This window comes from Arachis hypogaea, chromosome 20 (assembly GCF_003086295.3).
Source record: "Arachis hypogaea cultivar Tifrunner chromosome 20, arahy.Tifrunner.gnm2.J5K5, whole genome shotgun sequence".
NCBI lineage: Eukaryota > Viridiplantae > Streptophyta > Magnoliopsida > Fabales > Fabaceae > Arachis > Arachis hypogaea.
Window position 1 is genome coordinate 83,666,251 of NC_092055.1, and position 24,007 is coordinate 83,690,257.

The 24,007-nt window shown below is 39.1% G+C and overlaps 1 protein-coding gene across 1 annotated transcript; it reads left to right on the forward strand.

Moving 5' to 3' along the window:
- Positions 1-21,074: 21,074 nt before the first annotated feature.
- On the forward strand, positions 21,075-23,801 carry LOC112784294 (cytochrome b561 and DOMON domain-containing protein At4g12980). The gene is made up of 3 exons (XM_025827447.3): positions 21,075-21,988; positions 22,867-23,121; positions 23,383-23,801. Exons 1-3 carry the CDS (start codon positions 21,344-21,346, stop codon positions 23,683-23,685), a joined length of 1,203 nt encoding a protein of 400 aa, XP_025683232.1. The 5' UTR covers positions 21,075-21,343; the 3' UTR covers positions 23,686-23,801.
- Positions 23,802-24,007: the final 206 nt, after the last annotated feature.

Here is a 24,007-nt window from a genome sequence, read left to right on the forward strand (position 1 = left end):
CTCATGAATGCCGCCATCAATCTAGCTTATACCACGAAGATTCTGATTAAGAAATCTAAGAGATACTCATTCAATCTAATGTAGAACGGAAGTGGTTGTTAGGCACGCGTTCATAGGAAATGATGATGATTGTCACATTCATCACATTCAGGTTGAAGTACGAATGAATATCTTAGAAGCGAAATAAGATGAATTGAATAGAAAATAGTAGTACTTTGCATTAATCTTTGAGGAACAGCAGAGCTCCACACCTTAATCTATGGAGTGCAGAAACTCTACCGTTGAAAATACATAAGTAATGAAGGTCCAGGCATGGCCGAATGGCCAGCCCTCAAACGTGATCAATAGATCAAAAGATAATCCAAAGATTCAAAGATGTCTAATACAATAGTAAAATGTCCTATTTATAATAAACTAGCTACTAGGGTTTACAGAAGTAAGTAATTGATGCATAAATCCACTTCCGGGGCCCACTTGGTGTGTGCTTGGGCTGAGCTTGAAGTCTACACGTGGAGAGGTCATTATTGGAGTTGAACGCCAGCTTTTGTGCCAATTTGGGCGTTGAACTCCACTTTGCAACTTGTTTCTGGCGCTGGACGCCAGAATTGGGCAGAAAGCTGGTGTTGAACGCCAGTTTGCGTCATCTAAACTTAGGCAAAGTATGAACTATTATATATTGCTGGAAAGCCCTGGATGTCTACTTTCCAACGCAATTTGAAGCGCGCCATTTTGAGTTTTGTAGCTCCAGAAAACCCATTTTGAGTGCAGGGAGGTCAGAATCCAACAGCATCAGCAGTCCTTCTTCAACCTCTGAAGCTGATTTTTGCTCAAGTCCCTCAATTTCAGCCAGAAAATACCTGAAATCACAGAAAAATACACAAACTCATAGTAAAGTCCAGAAATATGAATTTAACATAAAAACTAATGAAAACATCCCTAAAAGTAACTAGATTCTACTAAAAACATACTAAAAACAATGCCAAAAAGCGTATAAATTATCCGCTCATCATCGTCACAGTCATTCAATCCCTGAATCCTACTCGGAATACCACAGACAAGGTTTAGACTTTCCGAATTCTCAAGAATGCTGCCAATAGATTCTAGCTTATACCACGAAGATTCTGATTAAGGAATCCAAGAGATATTCATTTAATCGAAGGTACAACGGAGGTGGTTGTCAGGCACACGTTCATAGGTTGAGGATGATGATAAGTGTCACGAATCATAACATCCATCATATTGAAGTGCAAATGAACATCTTAGATAGAAACAAGCGTGTTTGAATAGAAAACAGAAATAATTGCATTAATTCATCGAGACACAACAGAGCTCCTCACCCCCAACAATGGAGTTTAGAGACTCATACCATCAAAGAGTACAAAGTTCAGATCTAAAATGTCATGAGATACAAAATAATCCTCTAAAAGTTGTTTAAATAGTAAGCTAGTAATCTAGGTTTGCAGAGAATGAGTAAACTATGATAGATAGTGCAGAAATCCACTTCTGGGGCTCACTTGGTGTGTGCTGGGGCTAAGACTTAAGCTTTATACGTGCTTAGGCTGTTTCTGGAGTTAAACGCCAGGTTGTAAACTGTTTTGGGCGTTTAACTCCAACTTGTAACCTGTTTCTGGAGTTTAACGCTAGACTGCAACATTGAACTGGCGTTGAACGCCAATTTACGTCGTCTGTCCCTGAGCAAAGCATGGACTATTATATATTGCTGGAAAGCCTTGGATGTCTACTTTGCAACGCAATTGGGAGCGCGCCAATTGGACTCCTGCAGCTCCAGAAAATCCATTTCGAGTGTAGAGAGGTTAGAATCCAACAGCATCAGCAGCCCTTTTTCAGCCTGAATCAGATTTTTGCTCAGCTCCCTCAATTTTAGCCAGAAAATACCTGAAATTACAGAAAAACACACAAACTCATAGTAAAGTCCAGAAATATGAATTTTGCCTAAAAACTAATGAAAATATACTAAAAACTAACTAAAACATACTAAAAACTACATGAAATTAACCCCAAAAAGCGTATAAAATATCCGCTCATCAGCAATCACCATGGCAACCTCCTCATTCAAGCTACTATGATGGTAATCCCTCCTTTAATGCATATCATTCCAATGGATATGATGGTTCTTATCATGATTATTCCACTTAACCACCATCATTCCATGCACCATACTCTCAACATAGTCCTCAAACACCATCATTCCAACCACCATATTCTCAATCCACATCCTATTTCCACCAGTTGCCTCCACACAATCCTAATCCATATTCCCCCTATGCATATCCTTGTGATAATTATGAACAAGCAACAATTGAATCATCACCACTCTAACATCTTTACCCTTCAAACCAAGTTTCCATGGATGATACACTTGGTATCATTCCTCAAGAGCAAGAAGAGCTCCAAACCACGCTCACTAGTTTTACCTCTACCCTCCAAGAACTTATTTCCCGTATACTTCCACCTTCTACCAACAACCAAAACACCTTCCAACCTCCAAGCTTTAATGAACCTCTTTTCCAACCACATGATAAATTTTCCTTTCCATCACAACCCTCCATAGAAGAATATCCATGTCCATCAATCCAAGAGCCATATGATCCTACTTATGTTAGTGAAGAGGAACAAGATTCAAAGGATCATCTCAAGGAATCAATGGATCGGTTTCAAGCAACCATCTAGTCAAAAGTTAGACTCGTGGGATTCATGCCACAAGCAAAATATGTCCACGGATGATTATGAAAAAGCAACCGAAGAGGGAAGTATGAGGGAGATTTTAGAGTCTCAAGTTTAGCACAAGGAAATGGAGCATGTTTTACAACAAGTGGAAGAGATGGAGATTGTTGAAGAAGAAGAAGTGGAAGAAGACCTAGGGGAGGTTGAACAAGAAGGAAACTCCATCATTGAAGACAACGCTACACCAAGCGACAATGGTGATTTTGTTAAAGCTTCTTCCATGGGATGTGAAACCAATGTTGAGGAGGCATGTGCACAACCTCCAATGCATATTTTGATCAATAAGGAAGAGTTGGAAGAAGTTAGTAAACAAGAAGAAATTGAAGAGAGTTGTCAAAAGATGGAAATCATCAAGGAGGGGCCAAAGGAAGTGGAGCCTCCAATGTCAAGCCCATTGGATATCTTCCTTGCTAAGTCACCATCCAAATCACAAATTGAGTGGGTAATCACCTCATCCTTTAATTCTCTTGGCCCATATCAATATGCATTGTTAGAAATGGATGGTCAACTTAGAACTATTTGTGGGTTAGAAAGTAGAAAAGAGTTGGATGTTGGTTGGCAACAAGAATCAAGGTACATAGTGGGTAGAAACTCAAATTCTAGGATTCAAAGGTGGAGTGGTACTCAAGTCAATGGAATTAGGATGATGACTAGGAGTCACAAAGAGAATTCAATAAGTTTGTCACCCTATTGGAAGCATGAAGACAAAGAAGAAAGAGGGTTGACAAACAAAGTATGGGACCCCAAAATATACATAGACAATCATCAACTTTGGGGCCTTGTCACTTGCTTAAGCCTCCTTAAAGGCCTTGTACGCTTAATTTGGGATCCCGGAGGCTATTGGAAGTGCAAATATTGGTGGAGATTTAAGGAAGAGTTCAAGCATAAGCCACCCTAGCAAGGACTCCACCAAATGTCCAACTTATGGACTTTAAATAAAAGTGCTACGTGGGAGACACCCCACCATGGTAAACTCTTTTCCACTCTCTTGTAGATTTGACTAATAAGTGATTTGAGTTGCCATTGTAGGTAGTTTTTCCTCTCCATGTAGTTTTGTCTTCATATCTTGGTTGTTAATTGCTTAAAGTGCAAGTTATGTTTGTTTGCACTTGAAATTTTTTTGTTAATTCTAAGTTTTAGTTGATCTTGAGTTGTAGGTAGTGTTAGGGAGATTTTTAACTGTTTATAGTTTTTTTGAAAAAAAAAAACTCTCAAGGACACGTACGCATGCTATGCGCGTGCGCGTCCATACGCATATTCAAGCCCATACTTTTTCCAGAGAGTTGGGCCAATCTCGCGCAAAAGCTGGGCCAATTGCACAACCGCGTGTACACATGCGCGCACTGCGCGCTTACGCGTCGATGTCCCTATTTTGCATATCCGCGCGCCCGCGCATATGCCACGTGCGTGCTGATTCGCTAAAGTGGTTCCCAGGCCAATGACCCAAGAGTTGTGCCAGCTCTAGGCCAGCATTAAGCGTTTGGCCCGACCTCACCCATGCGTGCGCGCACCTGGCGCGTACGCGCCCTTCGGCCAGAATGCACATCGGCGCGTAAGCGTACATGCCGCATGCGCGCCGGTAAAAAAAAAGAGTTTTTTACCCTCTTCCATTTTCTTTCGTCTATTGTATTCGTATACTTCTATTCTTTGCATTTTCATTTTGTTTTTATAGCTTATTTTTACTTAATTTTTTTTTGAGTTTCTCATTTTAATAATGGTGTTGAATTCTTACACTCAATTGTTGAGAACTTCTTGCATTGTTTTCGTGCTTCGTGACTTGTTTAACATTGATGATCATATTTGTTCCACACACAAGATTAGTTCTTTAGTCCCTCCTCATTCATTATTCTTTGTTTTTGTACTTCATTGTCAATGAGTTTCGATGGGACCTAATGCTTTCATACTTATCACTAATCTTGTTTGTGTCAATTCGTATTTGAACTTGATGCTCAATATGCTCTTCGTGCTTTGATTTCACTCTTGCATCAAGTATTAGTTGATATGCCATTAGCTCATATTGTTTTCTCCCTCACATGCTTAGCTACCATGTAGTCAGAACTTTACCCTTATTTGGCATTAGCCCCCGCTTATGTTCTATTTCCTTAAATATCTTTGTTGTAGGCTTAATTTTCTTTCTTTTTCTTTCCTTTTAGGTTGGCCACCAGGAAGGAAATAAATGGAAAAGTTTTAAATGGGGCAACAACCAAGTCATCCGCACAACCTTTCGAAGAAGCTCATCAATTGTAGCAACCCATCCACCTTGCTCTTCTTTGCATGCACCGAGGACGGTGCAATCTTCAAGTGTGGGGAGGTCGTTTGACCGATCTCCATGGGTAACAATTTCCTTTTCAACACCACTTTTTTTTTTTATTTTCTTCGTTAGATAGTTGTTGCATTGCATGATAGGTTGCATGTTAGTTAGAATTTGTATATATTTTTACCACTTCTTTCCTATTAGGACTACTTGGTTAGGGTGATGATTTCTTTTCCAAGAAATTATTTTTTAGGGCAACCTACCAATTTTAAATTTTTTTTTGTTGAACTTGCTTGAAAGAATTTATTTTGGAACATTGTTTTTGAGCCAAGAACACAAGCAAGTGAGATTTGAGCCTAATGGTGTGGTTACATCTTATAACCACTTATTATCCCTTCTTGTGTGCAATTGTTCTCTTTCTATGATTGTAATCTTTGATTTGTTTGATTCTTTATTTCCATTATTTTGTGTATTCATGCATTTATATGATTGAGGCCATCGTTTCAATTAGTTCACTTACCCAAATAGCCTTACCTTTTGTCATCCATTGTTAGCCAACTTTGAGCCTATGATTAACCTACTTGTTCTTAATTTAGCACATTACAAGCCATAAAGCAAAAAACAATAAATGTCCTTAATTTGGATCTTTGATTAGCTTAGGCTAGTGTGTGTATCATTCAAGTGTGGGAACCTTGGGACATTGGGTGAATAAAAGGGTAGTTTTGTATTTTTGTTGTAAATATTAGAAATTGGGTATATACTCGTGTTAATTAAAATGTAAAACCTTATGCATTGATGTTTTTGAATATATTTCAAAGAAAAAGAAAAAAATGAAAAAGAAAAGAAAAGAAAAAAATAGAATAAGTAAGAAAAAAAAGAGAAGAAAAACAATAAAAAGGGGACAAAATGTCCCAAAGTAAAGTTCAATAAGAATCAATGCATAAGTGTTGTGAAATGAAAGAAAGTGCATGAGTATGTGAAAAAGTGAAGAATAGGTAGTTAGGTTTGTTTAGAATTGTATAGGTTGCTATATAGGTTAGGTGGGGAGTTTAAGGTAATCAAAGATTCAAATTTCAAGTCCACTTGACCAAATATGCATCCTTACCTTGACTCTAGCCCCATTACAACCTATGAGAAGACCTCATGATGATTGTATGCATGCATTGAATAAATGTTGTTTGTTAGAAGAAAAACAAATCTTGGAAAGCACGAATAGGGGAGAATTGAGAGAATCGACCCTACACACTTGAGCGACTAGAGTGCAAACACTTCCGGTGAGGGTTCGATGCTCAATTCTTTGATTCCCGGCTTTCATGAGTATTCTTCTTGCAAGTCTACTTGAACTTCATTTTTATACTTGAATTGGTAGGATTCATGAGTCGTCATAGGACCTTAGCCCTACTTGTGCATGTATGTCTTGGAGATTAATTTATTTTTAACCAAGTAGGTAGAATCATTTTGCATTTAGTTGCATTCATATAGATAGATGCATTTAGGTTATTTACATTGAATAAATGTTGATATCCTTTGCTTTCTCTTGGTTTAAGCATGAGGACATGCTTGGTTTAAGTGTGGGGAGGTTGATAAACCCCATATTTAGGGTTTATCTTGTGTTGAATTTAGAGGGTTTTGTCAACCTTTCACCCATTTATCCAATGAAATAGCATGGTTTTGTAAATTCTCCTTTAATTGTGCTTAAGAGTGAAAATATGCTTTTTAGGTCCTTAATTGTTTAATCTTGATTTACCTTTGATCCCATTAGATACCTTGATCTGTTTGTTAAGTGATTTCAGATTTAGGAGGCAAAGATTGGATCAAGGGAATGAAGGAAAAGCATGTAAAAATGGAGAACTCATGAAGAAATGAAGGAATCGCAAAAGCTGTCAAGCCGACCTCTTCGCACTTAAACGACCATAACTTGAGCTACAGAGGTCCAAATGATGCAGTTCTAGTTGCGTTGGAAAGCTAAAATCCGGGGCTTCAAAATGATATAAGATTTGCCATAGTTTCATTTGCGTATAGGGGCACGCACGCGCACGGTGCGCGGACGCACCGATGGTGGCACATGCTTCACTTAATGCAACCCGTGTCCAGCGATTTTAGAAGCCTTGTGGGCCCAATCCAACTTATTTCTGATGCTATTTAAGCCAAGGATTGAAGGGGAATCAATATACTTTAGACACTTTGAGTCATTAGTGTAGTTTAGATTAGTTTTTGGAGGGAAAGTTAGTTTTAGAGAGAGAAGCTCTCACTTCTCTCTAGGATTAGGAATTAGGATTAGGTTTAGTTCTTAGATCTAGGTTTTGGATTCATGCTCTCTACTTCTTCTTCTTCTCAATTCTTTGTTGTTGCATTTATGATTTCTCTATTCTTTTGTTGTAATTTCCTTTATGTTGTTTCTATGCTTTATTGTAGATCTACTCTTGTTCCTTCTATTTTCTTCCAATTCAATTTGAGGTAATTCATAATAATTATGTTCCTTTTGATTGTTGTTATTAATTCCTTGCAATAAGTAGTTGTTAGATTTTATTGTTGTTATCAATTTACTTTACTTTCCTTTTATGCCTCTCAAGTGTTTGATGAAATGCTTGATTGGACTTTAGTGTAGATTTTGTGCCTCTTGGCTTTGGTAGAGTAATTAGTGACGCTTGAGTTATCTAATTTCTTTGTTGATTGATAATTAGAAGTTGCTAATTGATTTGGATACCACTAAAGCTAGTCTTTCCCTTGGGAGTTGGCTAGGACTTGTGGAATCAAGTTGATTCATCCACTTGACTTTCCTCCATTATTAGAGGTTAACTAAGTGGTAGCAATAGATAATTGTGGTCACAATTGAGAAGGATAACTAGGATAGGACTTCTAATTCTCACAAAATTGCCAAGAGCTTTCTAGTTGCTAGTTTATTTTCATTGCCATTTACCTTTCATGTCTAAAACCTCAAAACCCCAAACATAGCCCCATAACCAATAACAAGACACTCTATTGCAATTCCAAGGGAGAACGACCCGAGATTAAATACCTCAGTTTATAGATTTTAAGGGTTTGTACTAGTGACAAACAAATTTTTGTATGAAATGACTATTGTTGGTTTAGAAACTATATTGCGACGAGCTTTCATTTGTAAAATTCTAAACCGTCAAAAGTCCAATCATCAAGGTGCAGTGGGTGGGGCTGGTGCAGCAGTGGATGATGAAGGGGCAGCTGAGGGTATGGCTGTCTCATCAGAAGCGGTGAGGAATGGGGGTTTGTAACCCAAAGCCTGAAACTTCCTGCTGTGAGGGATGATCTTCTTGCAGTCTGCAGCAGGTGGCTTCTCATCAGCAAGCTCCCAAGGCACGTCAGCTCGACGGCCGAGCTGGGTAATCAGATAGGGAAAAGGGAGAGTTCCTCGGACATGGACCTTGGCCATGTAGTACCGGATGAAACGTGGGAGGTACAGGTCCTTACCCTCCATCACACACCAGAGAAGGGTGATCATAGCAGCAGGCACCTCCGTCTCATGAGTACTTGGCATAACAAAGTTGCTCAGGATCTGGTGCCAGAGCCAAGCCTCATCATTTAGATACATCAGCTTGATTTCCTTAGGCATTGTTGTGTTCTTTCCCATGACCCAGGGGACAGTAGGATCAAGGGCTATCCTCTGCTTGACAGCATCCCAGTCAAATCTCAGAAAGCGCATGTCCTCTTCAGCCTTTTGGTAACCGTCAGGCTGATCTGATTTAGGCTGAAGCTGCAAAATATCCTCAATGGCTTCCTCAGTGACCAATATCTGTTTTCCTCTGAGGTGCACTACATCCAGGGTAGTCTTCAAATAGTTGCAGTAAAACTCTCTGACCCAGGAAGCATTGACCTCTGTCAAGTTTCTCTCCAAGAAGAACTAGCCTCTCTATTTGATCTGATCGGAGGTGTACTGCTGTAGTTCTTCTGGAATTTTCAGAGTTCTCTCCAGGTACAGGTTTTTGGAGGTGGCAAACACTGGATACTTCAGCTCACAGTATCTATTTGCAAATTTTACTGGATCATTGGCAGGGAGGAGATGGTCAGCCTTCTCCTGTGGGGTAAAGTGCTTCTCCCGCTAGGAGTCATCATGCATAATGTCTAGGATAGACATAGAGGATTCACCTCTTTTCCTTTTACCAGTGGTAGCCTTACCTTTTCCTAGGGTCAGACCTCCTGAAAAGCAGAAATTCCAGGATATAAATGAAGAACAAAGCAGGAAAATAAGTAGGCAAATAGAATAATAGCAATATAAGCACATAATGGGAAAATAGCAGTAGAATAATGAAATGAGTTAAATAAATGTACATTTTGGATTGTTTCAGAGTTAAAAATCTGAGATAAAAAATCACAATCCAAAATGTAATATAAGTAGAATTCATGTTAATTAGGAAAAACCATAATCATGCCGTGGGTTAGAAAGTTAAAGTAAATAGTTAAAAACCAAAAAGAGAAGTTTGAAAGTTAGATCGGTTAGGATTGAAAAGGAGGTGAGAAAGTGGAAATCAGTGAGTTAGTAAAAAGAAAGTTAGAGTAAGTGGCATGATGATCGGTTTCTAAGTAACAAGAATTTCACAATTTTAAGCAACAGTCAACTCATATTCAAGCAAGGAAATCAGGTTGGTGATGATAATCATATAGATGCATGAGTAGCAAAATGGTAAAATCTAATCATCAATAATGCAATTTATTAACCAGGAAATCGAAAGAAATAAGAATGCTGGCCCGTGTATTCATGAATTGGTTTGGTAAAAGCTAAGTAATGCAAAGTTCAAAATTGCCAAAACCAATACATGAATGAGAAGAAAACAATTTGCAGAAAATTGGGCAGCATTCTGGCTAAAATTGGATATTCCCGGGTAATAAACAGCAAGCAGAACAGTTCATATAAATTAAAAGAAAGCTGCAAATACACATAAGTAATATGAACATGAAAGAGCAGTGTAACAGCAGCATGAAACAGTAAAGAACAGCAAATGAACAGTATGAACATCACAACCAGACCAAAATTGCAGAATAGGAAAACAAGCAACAAGTACAGCGCAATTATCAGGCTTAAATCCACTAACCACATCTTAGCTACCTAACCACCTAGAATCCACTACAACAGGCATCTCTAACTATCCTAAGTTTGAACATAAACTGAAAAATATGCAACTAACTACGAATGAAAAAATGGCTTTTGGCAGAACCTGGTATGCGTATGAACTAAGGTAGGGATCAGAGAGTTGGCGGGGGTGTGCTGGTGGTGCTGGGAGGGGGCACGGCGGCGCGGTGGCAGAACAGGGTGGTTGGCGCGGTGGTGGGCGGCTGTTCGGTGGCAGGGGGGTGTCGGTGGCAGGGGGCGTTTCGGGTAGGGTAAATATGGTGGAGGGGTGGTTTAAGAAGAATGGGGGTGAGGGTGGTGGTGGTGGGAGGCGGCACTGGTGGTGGTGGCTGGCCGCGGTGGGGGCAGCGGTGGCGGAGGGGAGAGAAGAGAAGGAAAGAGAAGGAGGGGAGAAGGAAGAAGGAGGGGGTGGGCGTCACGGTGGGTCTGGGTGGTTGGGGGTGGTGCGGCGGTCAGAGGTGGTTGGCTGTGATGATGGCTGCAGAGGAGGGAGTTGCAGAGAAGGAGAGGAGAAAGGGGGGTATGGGGGCGCGATGGGGTTAGTGGATTTAAATCCACGCGAACGCGTGGGGCACGCGAACGCGTGGGGCACGCGATCGCGTGGCTAGGGTGAAATAGGGTTGACGCGGTCGCGTGGTTGATGCGATCGCATAGAGTGGGTAAAAGATAAATGACGCGGTCGCGTGAGGCACGCGACCGCCTCGCTGAAAATTGTGCTAAACGCACAATTCCAGCTTCGTTTCAGCGAAACTCTCTGTCTCCATTTAGGATGCCATGCTATCCACGCGACGCGGACGCATCGCTCACGCTTTCGCGTGGGATGGGTGTTTTGCAAGTGACGCGTTCGCGTCAGAGACGCGAACACGTGGGCCGTTTTGTGCTAAACGCACACTAGCTGCACGATTCCAGCCCAGATTTCTGGGCGTTGGATTTTTACGCCAATTTTCAGATCACGCGTTCGCGTGAGTGACGCGGACGTGTGGGAGGTGTTTCTCGCAACTGACAGGAACGCATTAGCGACGCGGTCGCGTGGAACAATTTGTGCTAAAGGCATGCCTCCAGCCACGCTTTCGCGTGACTTTCTGTTCACTTTCTTTTTCTTCCTAATGCACTTGTGACGCGGACGCGTCAGCGACGCTTACGCGTCGCGTGCATTTTTTTTTTTATGCAATTATGCAATTATGCAGTAAGCAATGCTAATGCAAATGCTATGAATAATATTCAGGTTCAATGAAAATAACATAATATAAAAACAAACAACACGAAATAAAATTGAAAAAGAAACGACCATACCATGGTTGGTTGTCTCCCACCTAGCACTTTTAGTTAAAGTTCTTAAGTTGGACATTGGATGAGCTTCCTGTTATGGTGGCTTATGCTTAAATTCATCCAGAAATCTCCACCAATGTTTGGAATGCCAATAGCCTCCGGGGTCCCAAACTAGGCATGTAAAGCTGTTGAGCAGCTTCAAACAGGTCCTCAGGCTCCCGGGGTGATGAATGTCAGAATAGATTCCAAGATCCAAAACTTTGCTTTTAAATCTGCTTTTGTCTTGATCTATATTCTTCGATCCGGGTGGTTTAGAAATTGTATTCTCACCAAGATGACCAAACATCTTCCGAGACCCATTCAATCGAACTTGGTACCAATCCTTGCACTTCGAATCGAAGCGCGGAACCTTATTGAATCTTGTACACCAGCTCTGAGTACGAGCCATTTCCCTCTTACTCTTAAAGCCGCAGAGAGCTCTAAGCTGGCCATCTGTTTCAAGCTAACCATATTCAAGTGGAAAAGTAAAGATAAAGGTTAAGGATTGTACCCACTTGAAGCTTATATTAGGTGGTAATGGCCTTGGGATAGGTGTTTTCAGTGGTTCTGCAAGCTCTACTCCCTTGTATTCCTCTGTGAATTCCTCCACTTCCTTGCAGAATTTTTCAGCTGCAACTGCGTCCTGATCAAAGTCTTTTATGTCTTCATCGTCACTCAAGTCATACGTTGGAGGTTGAGAGAAATCTACCTCGACATCATCTTCATATTCACTTGGATGAGATTCTTCAGGCTTAAGGAGTTCAGTTGCGGATGTGAGTTCGTGATTAGGAGAGCTTGATTCATGATCATCACTGCCTATAGAATCAACTTCTTGGTCTGTTCCGTCCAATTTTTCACAAGGTATATGCTTTGGAGGTTGTGCACTGTCCTCTTTGGCATCAATTTCGAACTTCTCAGCAGAATCCTTTACAGTTCTCGATTCCCATGGAGGTTCAGCATCTCCTAACCACTTCTTCCTCTACAACTATCATGGCTTCCTCCACTTGTTTCAATACAAAGCCATGCTCCTCATTATCCACCGGAGTTTCTAGTGTTTCCTTCATGCTACGCTCTTCTTTTGATTCTTCACATGCAGCCATAGGAGTACTTTGAGTGCTCAGATGTGGGGAAGCTATTAAATTTACTACCTCAGTTAAGGCAATAATGAGTTCCAGTACGCCCCTTTCAATCTTTGCTTGCCCTTGAAGAAGAACACGAAGTTTGTCATTCACTAGAGGTTGGGGTGGGTATGAGGGTTCGTTGGTTGGGAAAGAGGGTTCAAAATAAGAATGTGGTGGTTCTTGGGAGTAATTGGATTGGGATTGTGGTGGATAAGGGTCATACGGTGATGAATGGTGAAAAGGAACTTGTGAGCATGGTGGTTCAAAGCTACGTTGAGAGGATGGTCTATAAGCACAGGGTGGGGCTTGTTGGTAATTACAAGGAGGTCCACTGTCTCTGTCAGCTTGGTATGCATTGTAGAGCGGTCCTTGCCCATGATATCTTGGAGGGTGTTGTTGCCTAAAGGGTTGATCAGGGCCTCTTGGCTCCATCCATCTTTGATTGTTTAGACCTTGATGCATATTCCTGTTATAGCTTCTATTCCTTTCAACAAATTTAGAACCAAACTCAAAGTGAGCGGGGTGAGAATTCATAGTAGCTAATAGAAATAAAAAGGGAAAAACAAAAACAAATAAACAATTAAAAGAAAAATATTTACAATAACTAATAATAAGGCACACGTTTGCAGTTCCCCGGCAACGGCGCCATTTTGACGAATCAGTTTTTCTATCGGTAAAGAAATATAAAAATATGATCGTGTTGTAAGTATAGCTTCTAAACCAATAGAAAATCCTTTCGTACAAATGTTTTGGTTGTCACAAGTAACAAACCCCTTTAAAATTGATAACCAAAGTATTTAAACCTCGAGTCGTCTTCTCAAGGAACTGCAGGGAGGTGTTCTTATTATTGATTATGAGTTTTGTAAATTGGGGGTTTTGACAGTGAGGAACAAGTAATTTAATGATAAGTAAAATAAATAAATAACTGTAAAATAAACTTTTGGCAAGGTATGAAAATTCGGAAGTCCTATCCTAGTTACTCCTATGAGAATTGAAGTTAATCCCACTTAGGTAACCTTTACGAAAGCAAGGAAAAGTCAAGTGAACTAATTAGTTAGATTCCCAAGTCCTAGCCAACTCCTAAGGAAAGACTAGAGTTAGTGGAATTCCAGTCAATTAGCCGACATAACAATCAATCACGAAGTTGATAACTCAAGAGCCTCCAGTTAATCAATTAAAGCCAATAATATGAAAAGCTAAATAAGAATTATAAATCTGAAATACCTCAATTGCATTAATAAGAGAAAATCAATCTAAACACAGAGAGTTCATAAGCCAATTTGGCAACATAAGTAATTAAAGGATAGCATTGAAGTATCTGAAAGTAAAAGAGAAATATAAAGTAAAAGAAATATTGAATCTGATAAGAAGTTGAAATCCTAAATTGAAATAATAAGAAATCCCAATTCCTTTAAGAGGAATCCTAAATCTAAAACCTAAGAGAGAGGAGAGAACCTCTCTCTCTAAAAACTATATCTAAATTGTGAAAAGTGAATAATATGAATGCCTCATCTTGAATGGATGCATTCCCCCACTTTATAACCTCTAATCTGTGCTTTCTGTACTTGGATCTGGGCCAAAAGGGGCTTTAGAAATTACTGGGAGCGTTTTCTGCAGTTTCTGGTGCGTGGCATCTGTCACGCGTTCGCATGGGTCACGCGGTCGCGTCATCTGGAGTTTTCCTTATCACGCGTTCGCTTCGGTCACGCGTACGTGTCATCTGTGTTCTGCTCAAGGCACGCGTCCGCGTCAGTCATGCGTTCGCGTCGCTGCCTTTTCGGCTGGGCATGTGGCCGGGTCATCCATGCGTTCGCGTCGCTGCCAGTTTCTTCAAAAACTCCATTTTATGCTTTCCTTCCATTTTTGTATGTTTCCTTTCCATCCTTTAAATCATTCCTGCCTTAGGAGATCTGGAAATACTCAACACACAAATCACGGCATCGAATGGTAATAAAAGGTAATTGAAATAATTATTTTTAAAACATACGAAACATGTTTTTCACATATAACACATAATAAGGAAGGGAAAGTAAAACCATGCAATTTCACATGAATAAGTGGGTGAAGGATTGAATAAATCACTTAAATTGAGCACAAAATATATCATGAAATATGGGTTTATCAGTATACTGTCAGCTTATGGCACATTAGCTTGGGATCTATGTCAGGCATGTCCGCTGCCTTTCATGCAAATATATTGGCATTATCCTTTAGGAATTGTATCAGTGGCTCTTTTAAGTCTCCCTTTAAGGTTGCCTAGATATTTAAGGGTCGCGGTCGAAGTTCCTCACGAGCACGTACTCCCCCGAGTTCGATAGTGTTGATTTCCTCCCCTTTGGGTTGCCTTTAAGGTTTAGACTTTCATTGTAACAGCGTCGCGTAATCTTTTGGTGTCCCTTTACGTGGCGATCCTTCTGGAGTTGGAAATTTCATGCACAGATGTGGAATAGAGACTAATGCAGCGAGCTGGTTTAGCGTTGTCTGACCTATTAAGGCGTTATAGGCTGAGCTCACGTCGACTACTATGTAGTCTATGTTAAGAGTTCTGGACCGAGTTCCTTTTCCAAAGGTTGTGTGCAGTGAGATATATCCAAGTGGTTGGATTGGAGTATCTCCCAGTCGAACAAGCTATTCGGATATGCTCTGAGCTCTTTATCTTGTAGACCGAACATGTCGAAGCTGAATTTAAACAAGATATCTGCGGAGCTTCCTTGGTCTACCAGTGTTTGGTGGAGATTAGCATTGGCCAGTATGATGGTAATAACCATGGGATCATCATGCCCTGGGATGATTACCGTAGCGTCTTCTTGAGTGAAGGTGATATTGGGGAGGTCGGCCGACCTGTCTCCTCCTCCGACATGGTACACCTCTTTAAGGTGTCTTTTGCGTGATGATTTAGAAATTCCCCCTCCTGCGAATCTTCCATTTATCATATGAACGTGTCTTTCGGCGGTGTGGTGGGGCGTTCAACTCGTCTAATCTTTTCTTCCCTTCTTCTCTTTCTCAGTTCCTCCGTCTTACTGGCTAAGAACCGGTCTAGTCGCCCTTCTCGTGCCAATCTTTTTATGGCATTCTTTAGGTCAAAGCACTTATTGGTAGAATGCCCGTAGATTCGGTGGTATTTGCAGTACTCTGTCTGATTTCCTCCTCCCCTTTTGTGTTTAATCGGGCGAGGCGGTTGGATCTTCTCAGTGTTGCATATCTCTCTGTATAAATCCACAAGGGACACTCTGAGTGGAGTGCAGTTGTGGTATTTTCTAGATTTTTCAGTTGGCTGGTCTTCTTTTTTCCTGGACTCTTTATCCTTGTCTCGAGGGGGGTAAGAGAGTCCAGATTTTGAGGTTTCTCTTAGTCGAGAGTTCTCCTCCATGTTGATATACTTCTCTGCCCGTTCTTGTACCTCGTTTAGAGATGTTGGATGCTTGTTCGATATGGAGTGGTTAAAGGGTCCTTCTCGCAGACCATTGATGAGACCCATGATGGCTACTTCTGTTGGCAGACTTTGTATGTCTAGACATGCCTTGTTGAATCTTTCCATGTAGTTGCGGAGCTCTCCCGATCTCCTTGCTTAATCCCTAACAGGCTTGGGGCATGTTTGGCTTTGTCTTTTTGGATAGAGAATCTGGCTAGGAACTTCTTGGAGAGGTCATCAAAGCTTGCTATTGACCTTGGTGGCAAGCTGTCGAACCACTTTGTTGCCGTTTTGGTTAAGGTGGTTGGGAAAGCTTTACAGCGGATTGCATCTAAGGCATCCGTGAGATACATCCTACTTCTGAAATCGCTGAGATGATGGCTCGGATCTGATGTACCATCGTATGGGGTCATATCAGGAGCTTTGAAGTCCTTTGGGACTTTAGCTTTCATGATCTCTTTGGTGAATGGGTCTTGATCTTTATGGGATTTGTCTTCATGACTTGATCGAGTAGTTTTGGTCTTAAAGTTGGCTTCGAGCTTTAGGAGCTTGTCCTCTAACTCTCGACATCGTCTTGTTTCCCTCCGGAGATCTATTTCGGCTTCGCGCTGGTGTTTGGCCTCTTGTTCGAGCTGCTTGAGACGTTTCTGCTGTTCTCGGAGGGCATCTAAATTTTCTGTGTTTGGAGAATGCTTGTCTCCATTTTGTTGAGGTGTATCTTTCGGTGTGATGTCCGCGTTCTTATGCGGCGTCCTATTTTCCAAATCAGAATTGTGGTCGTTGTCAAGGTTATCCGCCATGATGATGGAATGACTTCATGGTTCCCTGGCAACAGCACCAATGTTCCGAGGGTTACCTGAGACTGAAGGTTGATCTCGGAGGAGATCTACTGTTGTGACCAGAGCTATCGTGTCCGACTTGCTGAGCCTTGAGATGTGGCTGATCCTTGATCACCGGAGAGTGGTGGTACCTACAAGAGACTCCGATGCTCAAGTTAGCACGGGCTTTAAGCAGGGTTTTGTGTAGAATCAGAGTATGAGTTATAACTGGGTGCTCTAGTGTATTTATAGTAGTGTAGAGTGACCTTCCCATGAGATAAGATAGTTATCTTATCTTATCTTTTGAGGGAAATTGCCTTATCTTTCTTGGCTTTGTCACCTTTAGAATGGGCTTTGCTCCTTTCGTTTGGGCCTGCTTGGGCCTCTATGGTGATTTGGCCGAACTCTTTTAGTAAGAGGTCGGTGGCGACCGTACTGAAGAGGTCGGCCACTCGTGTCTTTAGCCAACCCGGGTTGCATAGCTCGACTTAGGGTATGAACAGTTAGTGACCACCAGCTGATGGTGGAGCCCCCAAGTTATCGTTCTCCCGGATGATGAGCATGCACGGAGTACTGTGCCTTAATTAAGTGTGGGGGAGGTTCGACGACTTTAAGGGGGGTAAAATCCTTTTTCCTAGACACTTCGTAATACCTTTTTGTTCTTTTTCTTTATTTTTGGCAATTTTGCTCTTATTGCACCTTTTTTGGTTTGTTTGCATATATTTCTTTAGTGCTTATGGTTTTATGGTAGTAAATACTTGCATGTTGCATGGTAGAGTAAATAAGTTTGGTAAAACAACAAGAAATTTTTATGAAACCTTTCTTAGGGCATCCCATTGATTGAATTGAAAAATTTGTTTGTTAACTTGCTTGAAGTATTCTTTTCATAGACCATGGAAAAAGAGCTAGAACAACATACCTTGTGAGATTTTGAGCTCTAATAGATGGCTGCATATTTTCAACCATAAAGTTTGTTCTTGTGTGATTGTACTCCTTTTTTATTGTGATATTAGATTTGCATGAATCTATATGTCCTTTGTTTGGTGTTTGATTGCATTTAGCATGATTGAGGCCATTTTTGATGTTGAACTCACTAACCTATATGACCAACCCTTGCATTCACCTTTGTAACCCCTTTGAGCCTTCAAATCCCTTTTTGTTCTGATTCTAAGCACATTATTCTCTCTAAAGAGAAAAGCCATTGATGTCGTTGAATTGTTCTTTGATTAGCTTGGGTGGAGTAGTGTGTGTACTCTAAGTGTTGGAGAAATTGTTGGAAAATATTGGTGATGAAGTTGTATGGGGTATTCATTGTGAAAAATTCGAAAATGGGTCATTACTCATGCATTCATTGTTCAAGACATATGCATCTCTTCTTGTTGACAAAAATAAGGAGTTTTTGATCTTGCAAAAAAAAAATCAAATCAAAATCAAATAAAAAATTTTGTGCATAATAGCATAGGAAATAAAAAGGTAAATAAAGGATGCATATGTTTGTGTTTTGGAAAGGAAATGCATGAATGATGTGAAATAAGAGATAAATGGATAGTTAGATTGTTTTCCTATGTGTATATAGGATGATATAGGATTAGGTGGACACTTGAGCTAATCAAAGATCTAATTCACTAAGTCTACTTAACCATATTAATCTTACCTTGATCTTAGCCCCATTACAACCCTCTAAAGACCTCATGACATTTGTTTTTCATGCATCAAATATTAGTTTATTGTTAGATGACTTGAAATCTTTGAAAAATATGATTAAAGGAGAATTGAGTGATTAAGCTCTAAACACTGAGCGAATAGAGTGAACACACATCCGGTGAGGGGTTCAATCGTTCAATTCTATGTTCTTGTTTCTTATATTGTATCCTCTTGCAAGTTGTTTGTTTGTTAGTTTTGAAAATCTCAATTCAATTTTTTGGATATTGATCATAGTGCATTGACTCTTTGCCTTGGCCCTAAGGCTTCCTTGGGATTAATTGGAATTTCATGGTTTGCTTCTACCAACTTTCAGTAGAATAGATTTTAGTAGGTAATATTTAGGTTAGTTTCATGCATATAGGTAGTACCTTAAATAAATTGTTTGCCACTTTATTCATCTCCTTTGATTGCGAATAGCATGAAGACATGCTAGTGTTTAAGTGTGGGGAAATTGATGAATCCATTTTTTACGATAATTTTTAGTTAGATTTGAGAGGATTTCATCATATAAACCTACATTTATTCTACTAAATAGCATGGTTTTAAGCTTTCCACTAAATACCTATGAGTTCGGCCAAGTGTGCGTGCGCACGCGTCTGTGCGTACACACAGGTACCCGCACATGCCTTAATTAAAAATGCACGTGACTCGCATTTTTGATTGATTGGAGGCCTAATTCTGATGCTAAGAGCTCATATTGGAGGGGGAAAACATAGAAGAAGGATAGCATATCATTAGGGGGTAGTTTTAGAATAGTAGTAGCAGGCTTTAGTTTAGTTTTTTTCTCTAAGTTTTCTCTCATCACCATTAGGGTTTATAGTAGGGTTTTACATTTCAAGTGCCATTTCTATTTTTTATCTTGCTTTGTGCTAGCCTCCATTGTAAGTATCTCTTAATTACTACTCTTTATAGTTACAATTTTGATACTCTTTCTTGTAATTAAATTTATAATGTTAATATATACACTTTTTGCAATTTTGATTTCTTGTTAATGATTTTGATGATTGATGATTATTATATGCTTGGTTGAGTTGCTATTGTTGATTTTGATCATTTGTTACTCATAGTTTCAAGCATCTTCTCAATTTTTTCATGTTTAGTGTTTATGCCCACCAAGTGTTTGTGAAAATGTCAATTTTGATTATGGATTAAATTTCCACCTCTTGGCTTTGGGAAAATGAGCAATTGGGTTCCTAGAGTTGGAATGTCCAACATTTAGTGATAATTTTTGGATTGTTAATTGTTCTTATTTCCACTAACACTAACTTGTTGCTAAGGCAATTATCTAGTGAGTTAGGATTTGTTGATTAAGAACAACTATGCTCACTTGATCTACTCTTCAATGTAAGAGTTAACTAAGTAAGATTAAACCATTATAATTGTCATAGTTGTGGTTCTAATAAGGAAAGGATCCCTACCTCATCCCAAGCCAAGATTCCATTTATGCCTTGAATCACACACATACATACATACATCAATCACTTTCATAGCTTACTTGTTCATATTACAGAGCTAGTTCTTTAATTCCTTTATAAGTTCATTACTTGCAATTTTGAGTGTTCTTTTATTCCTTTAATTGTTTATATCTTCATTGAAAATCTTGTTGCCTTCACAATCGAAATTGCACACTCATTGATCACTAGTCCTTGGGAGACGACCCGAGAATTAAAACTTCCGTTTATATTGGTTTAGAATTGTGACATCTTTTGATTACAAACTTTGGTTGAGTGTTGTTTGTCGATTGGGAACTATACTACCAACAGAATTATTTTTGTGTGAAAAATTTCTAACCGATGTCTACGCCCACTACCAAGCTTCTAAAGAGGTCAGCACACTCAGCTTAGCTTCTAAGATTATATACGTTGATATTTCGACTTTCTCAAATTTAGAAGTTACCAAATTTGCTTTCATTATTTTAGAAAAAATTTTTTTGGTAGATTATCACAATTGAGCAAACATTAAATAACACATTAAAGAAATTACTAAAGTATATTTAAATTTATTATTATCAAAATACATTCTGAGATATAATGGAGCTAATACTAAATAGTTATCTAAATATTTGCATAAATATTCGAATCAAATATTAAAGTTGTTTGTCAGTTATTTAAAAATGATATTTTTGTTATTCTCATTGTATTTTAAAGAATCATTTATTAAAATGATATTCGAAAGTTTATATTATTAACAGAAATAATTCAAAAGATAAGAATAACAAATAAGCTTCTACAATATTTAAAAAGCGACAAAAATTACTAAATATTAAATATGTATTCTAAATAAAGATTTTAGAAATCAAATTTTAATATAATTGTTTAAAAAATTTTTAGAAAAATAAAATTTTTTCATATTTAAAATTTAGTTAGTTTATGTCAAGTAAATTTGTTTAAAAAATTTTGTTATTATGAATGGCCACTTTTTTTCAAACAAAATAAAATAAAATTTTAGGTACTGAATTTTGCTCTAATTTTTTTTCATATTTTAAATAGTTGTTCAAATGTGATAAAAAAAATTCAGATCAAATAAATAAATTATTTATTAAACACAATAATTTTTTTTCACTTATAAAAACATAATATTTATTGTTCATATCTTTAACGATTATTTTGGTCAAAATGTAACGTTCCTGGTATCATTTTAATAGTTTATCCTTTTAAAGATAAAAAAAAGTATCATCAAGTCCATAATTTAAGCTCCAATCTTGTTCGGTTTCCCTTGAATTTAGGCCTCACGTCCACCAACTCACTCTGTGTCTCTCTGTGTCTCTCTCTAACGCAACCCATTACCCAAACACAAAGACATACGCTCAACGCGCTCTCCTTTTTTCCCTCTTTCTCCGCTTGTCTTCTTCTTCCCTCTTCACTATAACGACCTACAATGGCGTCACCACCGTTGCGACCACCGCTTACCTGTCCCCTGATCTTCCTCCTCTTCACCACACTATTCGCCAGCACTTCCTCCGCTGACACATGCACCAACCACAAGCTAACCGACGGCAGCAACAGCAACAAGCTATACTCCAACTGCATGGACCTCCCACATCTCACCACTTTCCTTCATTGGACCCACAACGCTACCAACTCCTCCCTCTCTGTCGCCTTCGTTGGGTCCCCGCCACATCCGGGCGGCTGGATCTCGTGGGCCATAAACCCGACCGGGTTGGGCATGGCGGGGGCACAGGCACTGGTGGCCTATAAGGATGGCAATAACGGAGCCGTAACGGTCAAGACCCTCGACATCAAGTCGTACAGTGAGATGGTCCCAGGGAAGCTGTCGTTCGAAGTATGGGGCTTGAAGGGTGAGGAGAGTGAAGGAGCCATAATGATCTTCGCAAACATGAAGGTGCCAGAGAAGGCTACCACCTTGAACCAGGTGTGGCAGGTGGGGCCCTCCGTCACCGCTGGGAGATTTGACAAGCACGACTTCGCTCCGGAGAATCTCAATTCCAAGGGGACGCTCAACTTGATTGGAGACCAGAATGTTAGTGGTCGTGCAGTGGACTCTAGAACCAAGAAGAAGAATGTGAGTTTCATGTTGTTTTAGAGTACACATTGTTTTAGTTTATCACCAGAAAACTTGAGTTTTTGACAAAATATTTGTGAAACCTTTTTGATATTTGAGAGACCAATTCAAATTTATCAAACTTCTTTTGTGATCTTTGGGAGGCACAAATGCCTCGGGTGGATTACCGTTTATTTTATTTCTAGTTTTTGTGATTTAGCTCAATTTTATTTTATTGTTACTGTGGAGGGTTTTATTTTCTAGTTATCCTTTTGGGTCAGAAAACGGGTGTTAGATGACGGTATTAGTTATTTATGTTATTTTTTCAGTTTCGTTTAAAATTGTGGGTGTTTAGTTTTATGGTAATTTTTTTTGATTTCATAAATTAGGTGTGTGCTCTTTATTTTTTAAAATAATCCCCTTAAGAATTTGGATTTAGCTTGTGTTTTAAAAATATGATTTTTAGTATTTCATTTCGTTTGGGGTTGTGGTGTTTTGAGTTATGGATTAGTTTTTCTGATCTTATATAAAACCAAATAAACTTAAAAGGAAAAAATACAGTGAGTGTTTTGTATGTATACTCGGTCGAGTTTGCCTGTTCACTGGGTTACTTTTTCTTTGGGTTTTTGATGTTCAGTTAGAGTTTTTCGTTTTGTTTATGCGCTATTAGTTTTTGGATGAATTGAGGAACCTCTACGGTAAATGAAATAGTTTCATTGGATTTAGATTTTAGATTGTTGGTTAAATCGAGCAATGCTTTTCACTTATGTTTCATGGAATCAATTGAACCAACACACATGTTTGTCCCGGTGGTTGTCAAGTGGCAGCTTACTTAATTAAAAAATGATTGCTTACTTGTTTTAAGAGAATTTTAATCGATGGTTTATGTTGAATGATAGATTCATGGAGTGCTGAACTCTGTGAGTTGGGGTGTCCTGTTTCCCCTTGGAGCAGTGATAGCAAGGTATATGAGAACGTTCCCATCCGCAGATCCAGCTTGGTTCTATCTTCATACTGGCTGCCAGGTATCTGCTTATGCAATTGGTGTTGCTGGCTGGGCAACTGGTCTTAAACTTGGAAGCGAATCAGCAGGGGTTGTCTACAGTGTTCATCGCAATATTGGAATTACCCTCTTTTGTCTTGCCACTATACAGGTAAAATGTTTTCCAATGTTCTTTTAATCTAGTCCTATGTTTTTTTTTGTGCATTAAAAAATAATTGAATAAAAAATTTGTACCAAAAAAGTGATTTATGGGATAACACAGAGAAAATGATGTGTTCACACGTCAAAATGTGGATGCTTTTGGGCTGCATACACTTTATGGAAATTAGAGATTGAAGTTTTGGCAATTTTAACTATTTTGTAACAGTTAATTATTCTATTTCTTCCCCTTTCTATCTGTCTGGACTTGCAGATGTTCGCATTGTTCATAAGGCCAAAGAAGGATCATAAATATAGATACTTTTGGAATATCTATCACCACAGCTTTGGATACACTATAATCATCCTGGGCATTATCAACATATTCAGGGGCTTTGACATCTTGAATCCTGAAAGGAAATGGAAATCAACTTACATTGTAGTGATTGCTTCATTGGGTGCAGTCGCGTTATTGTTGGAGGTGATCACCTGGATTGTTGTCGTGAAGAGAAAGTCTAGCACCAAACCATATGACGGATACAATGGACAAAGCAGGCAACAACCCTTAAACATGTGAATGATCAAGTCACTTGTATATTTTAGGTTTTTAGATACATATGTTAAGATTATTATTAGAAGTTTTCAAACATTTTTATTTTAATAAATGCATATGAAATGGCTTGAATATTTAAATTTTCTATTTTGGGTAAAGTATACTTTTTGTCCCTGAAATTTACTAAAAGTTTCAAAATTACCCCTATTGTTTCAATTTTATCCCAGAAGTTTTCGAATTGCATCAATTTTATCTCTGAACGTTAACAGCGTTGAAATTACTAACAGACGTTAATGACGTGGCAATCAAGGAGTTCCATGTGGCAACTATGTGTGTGACTCATTTC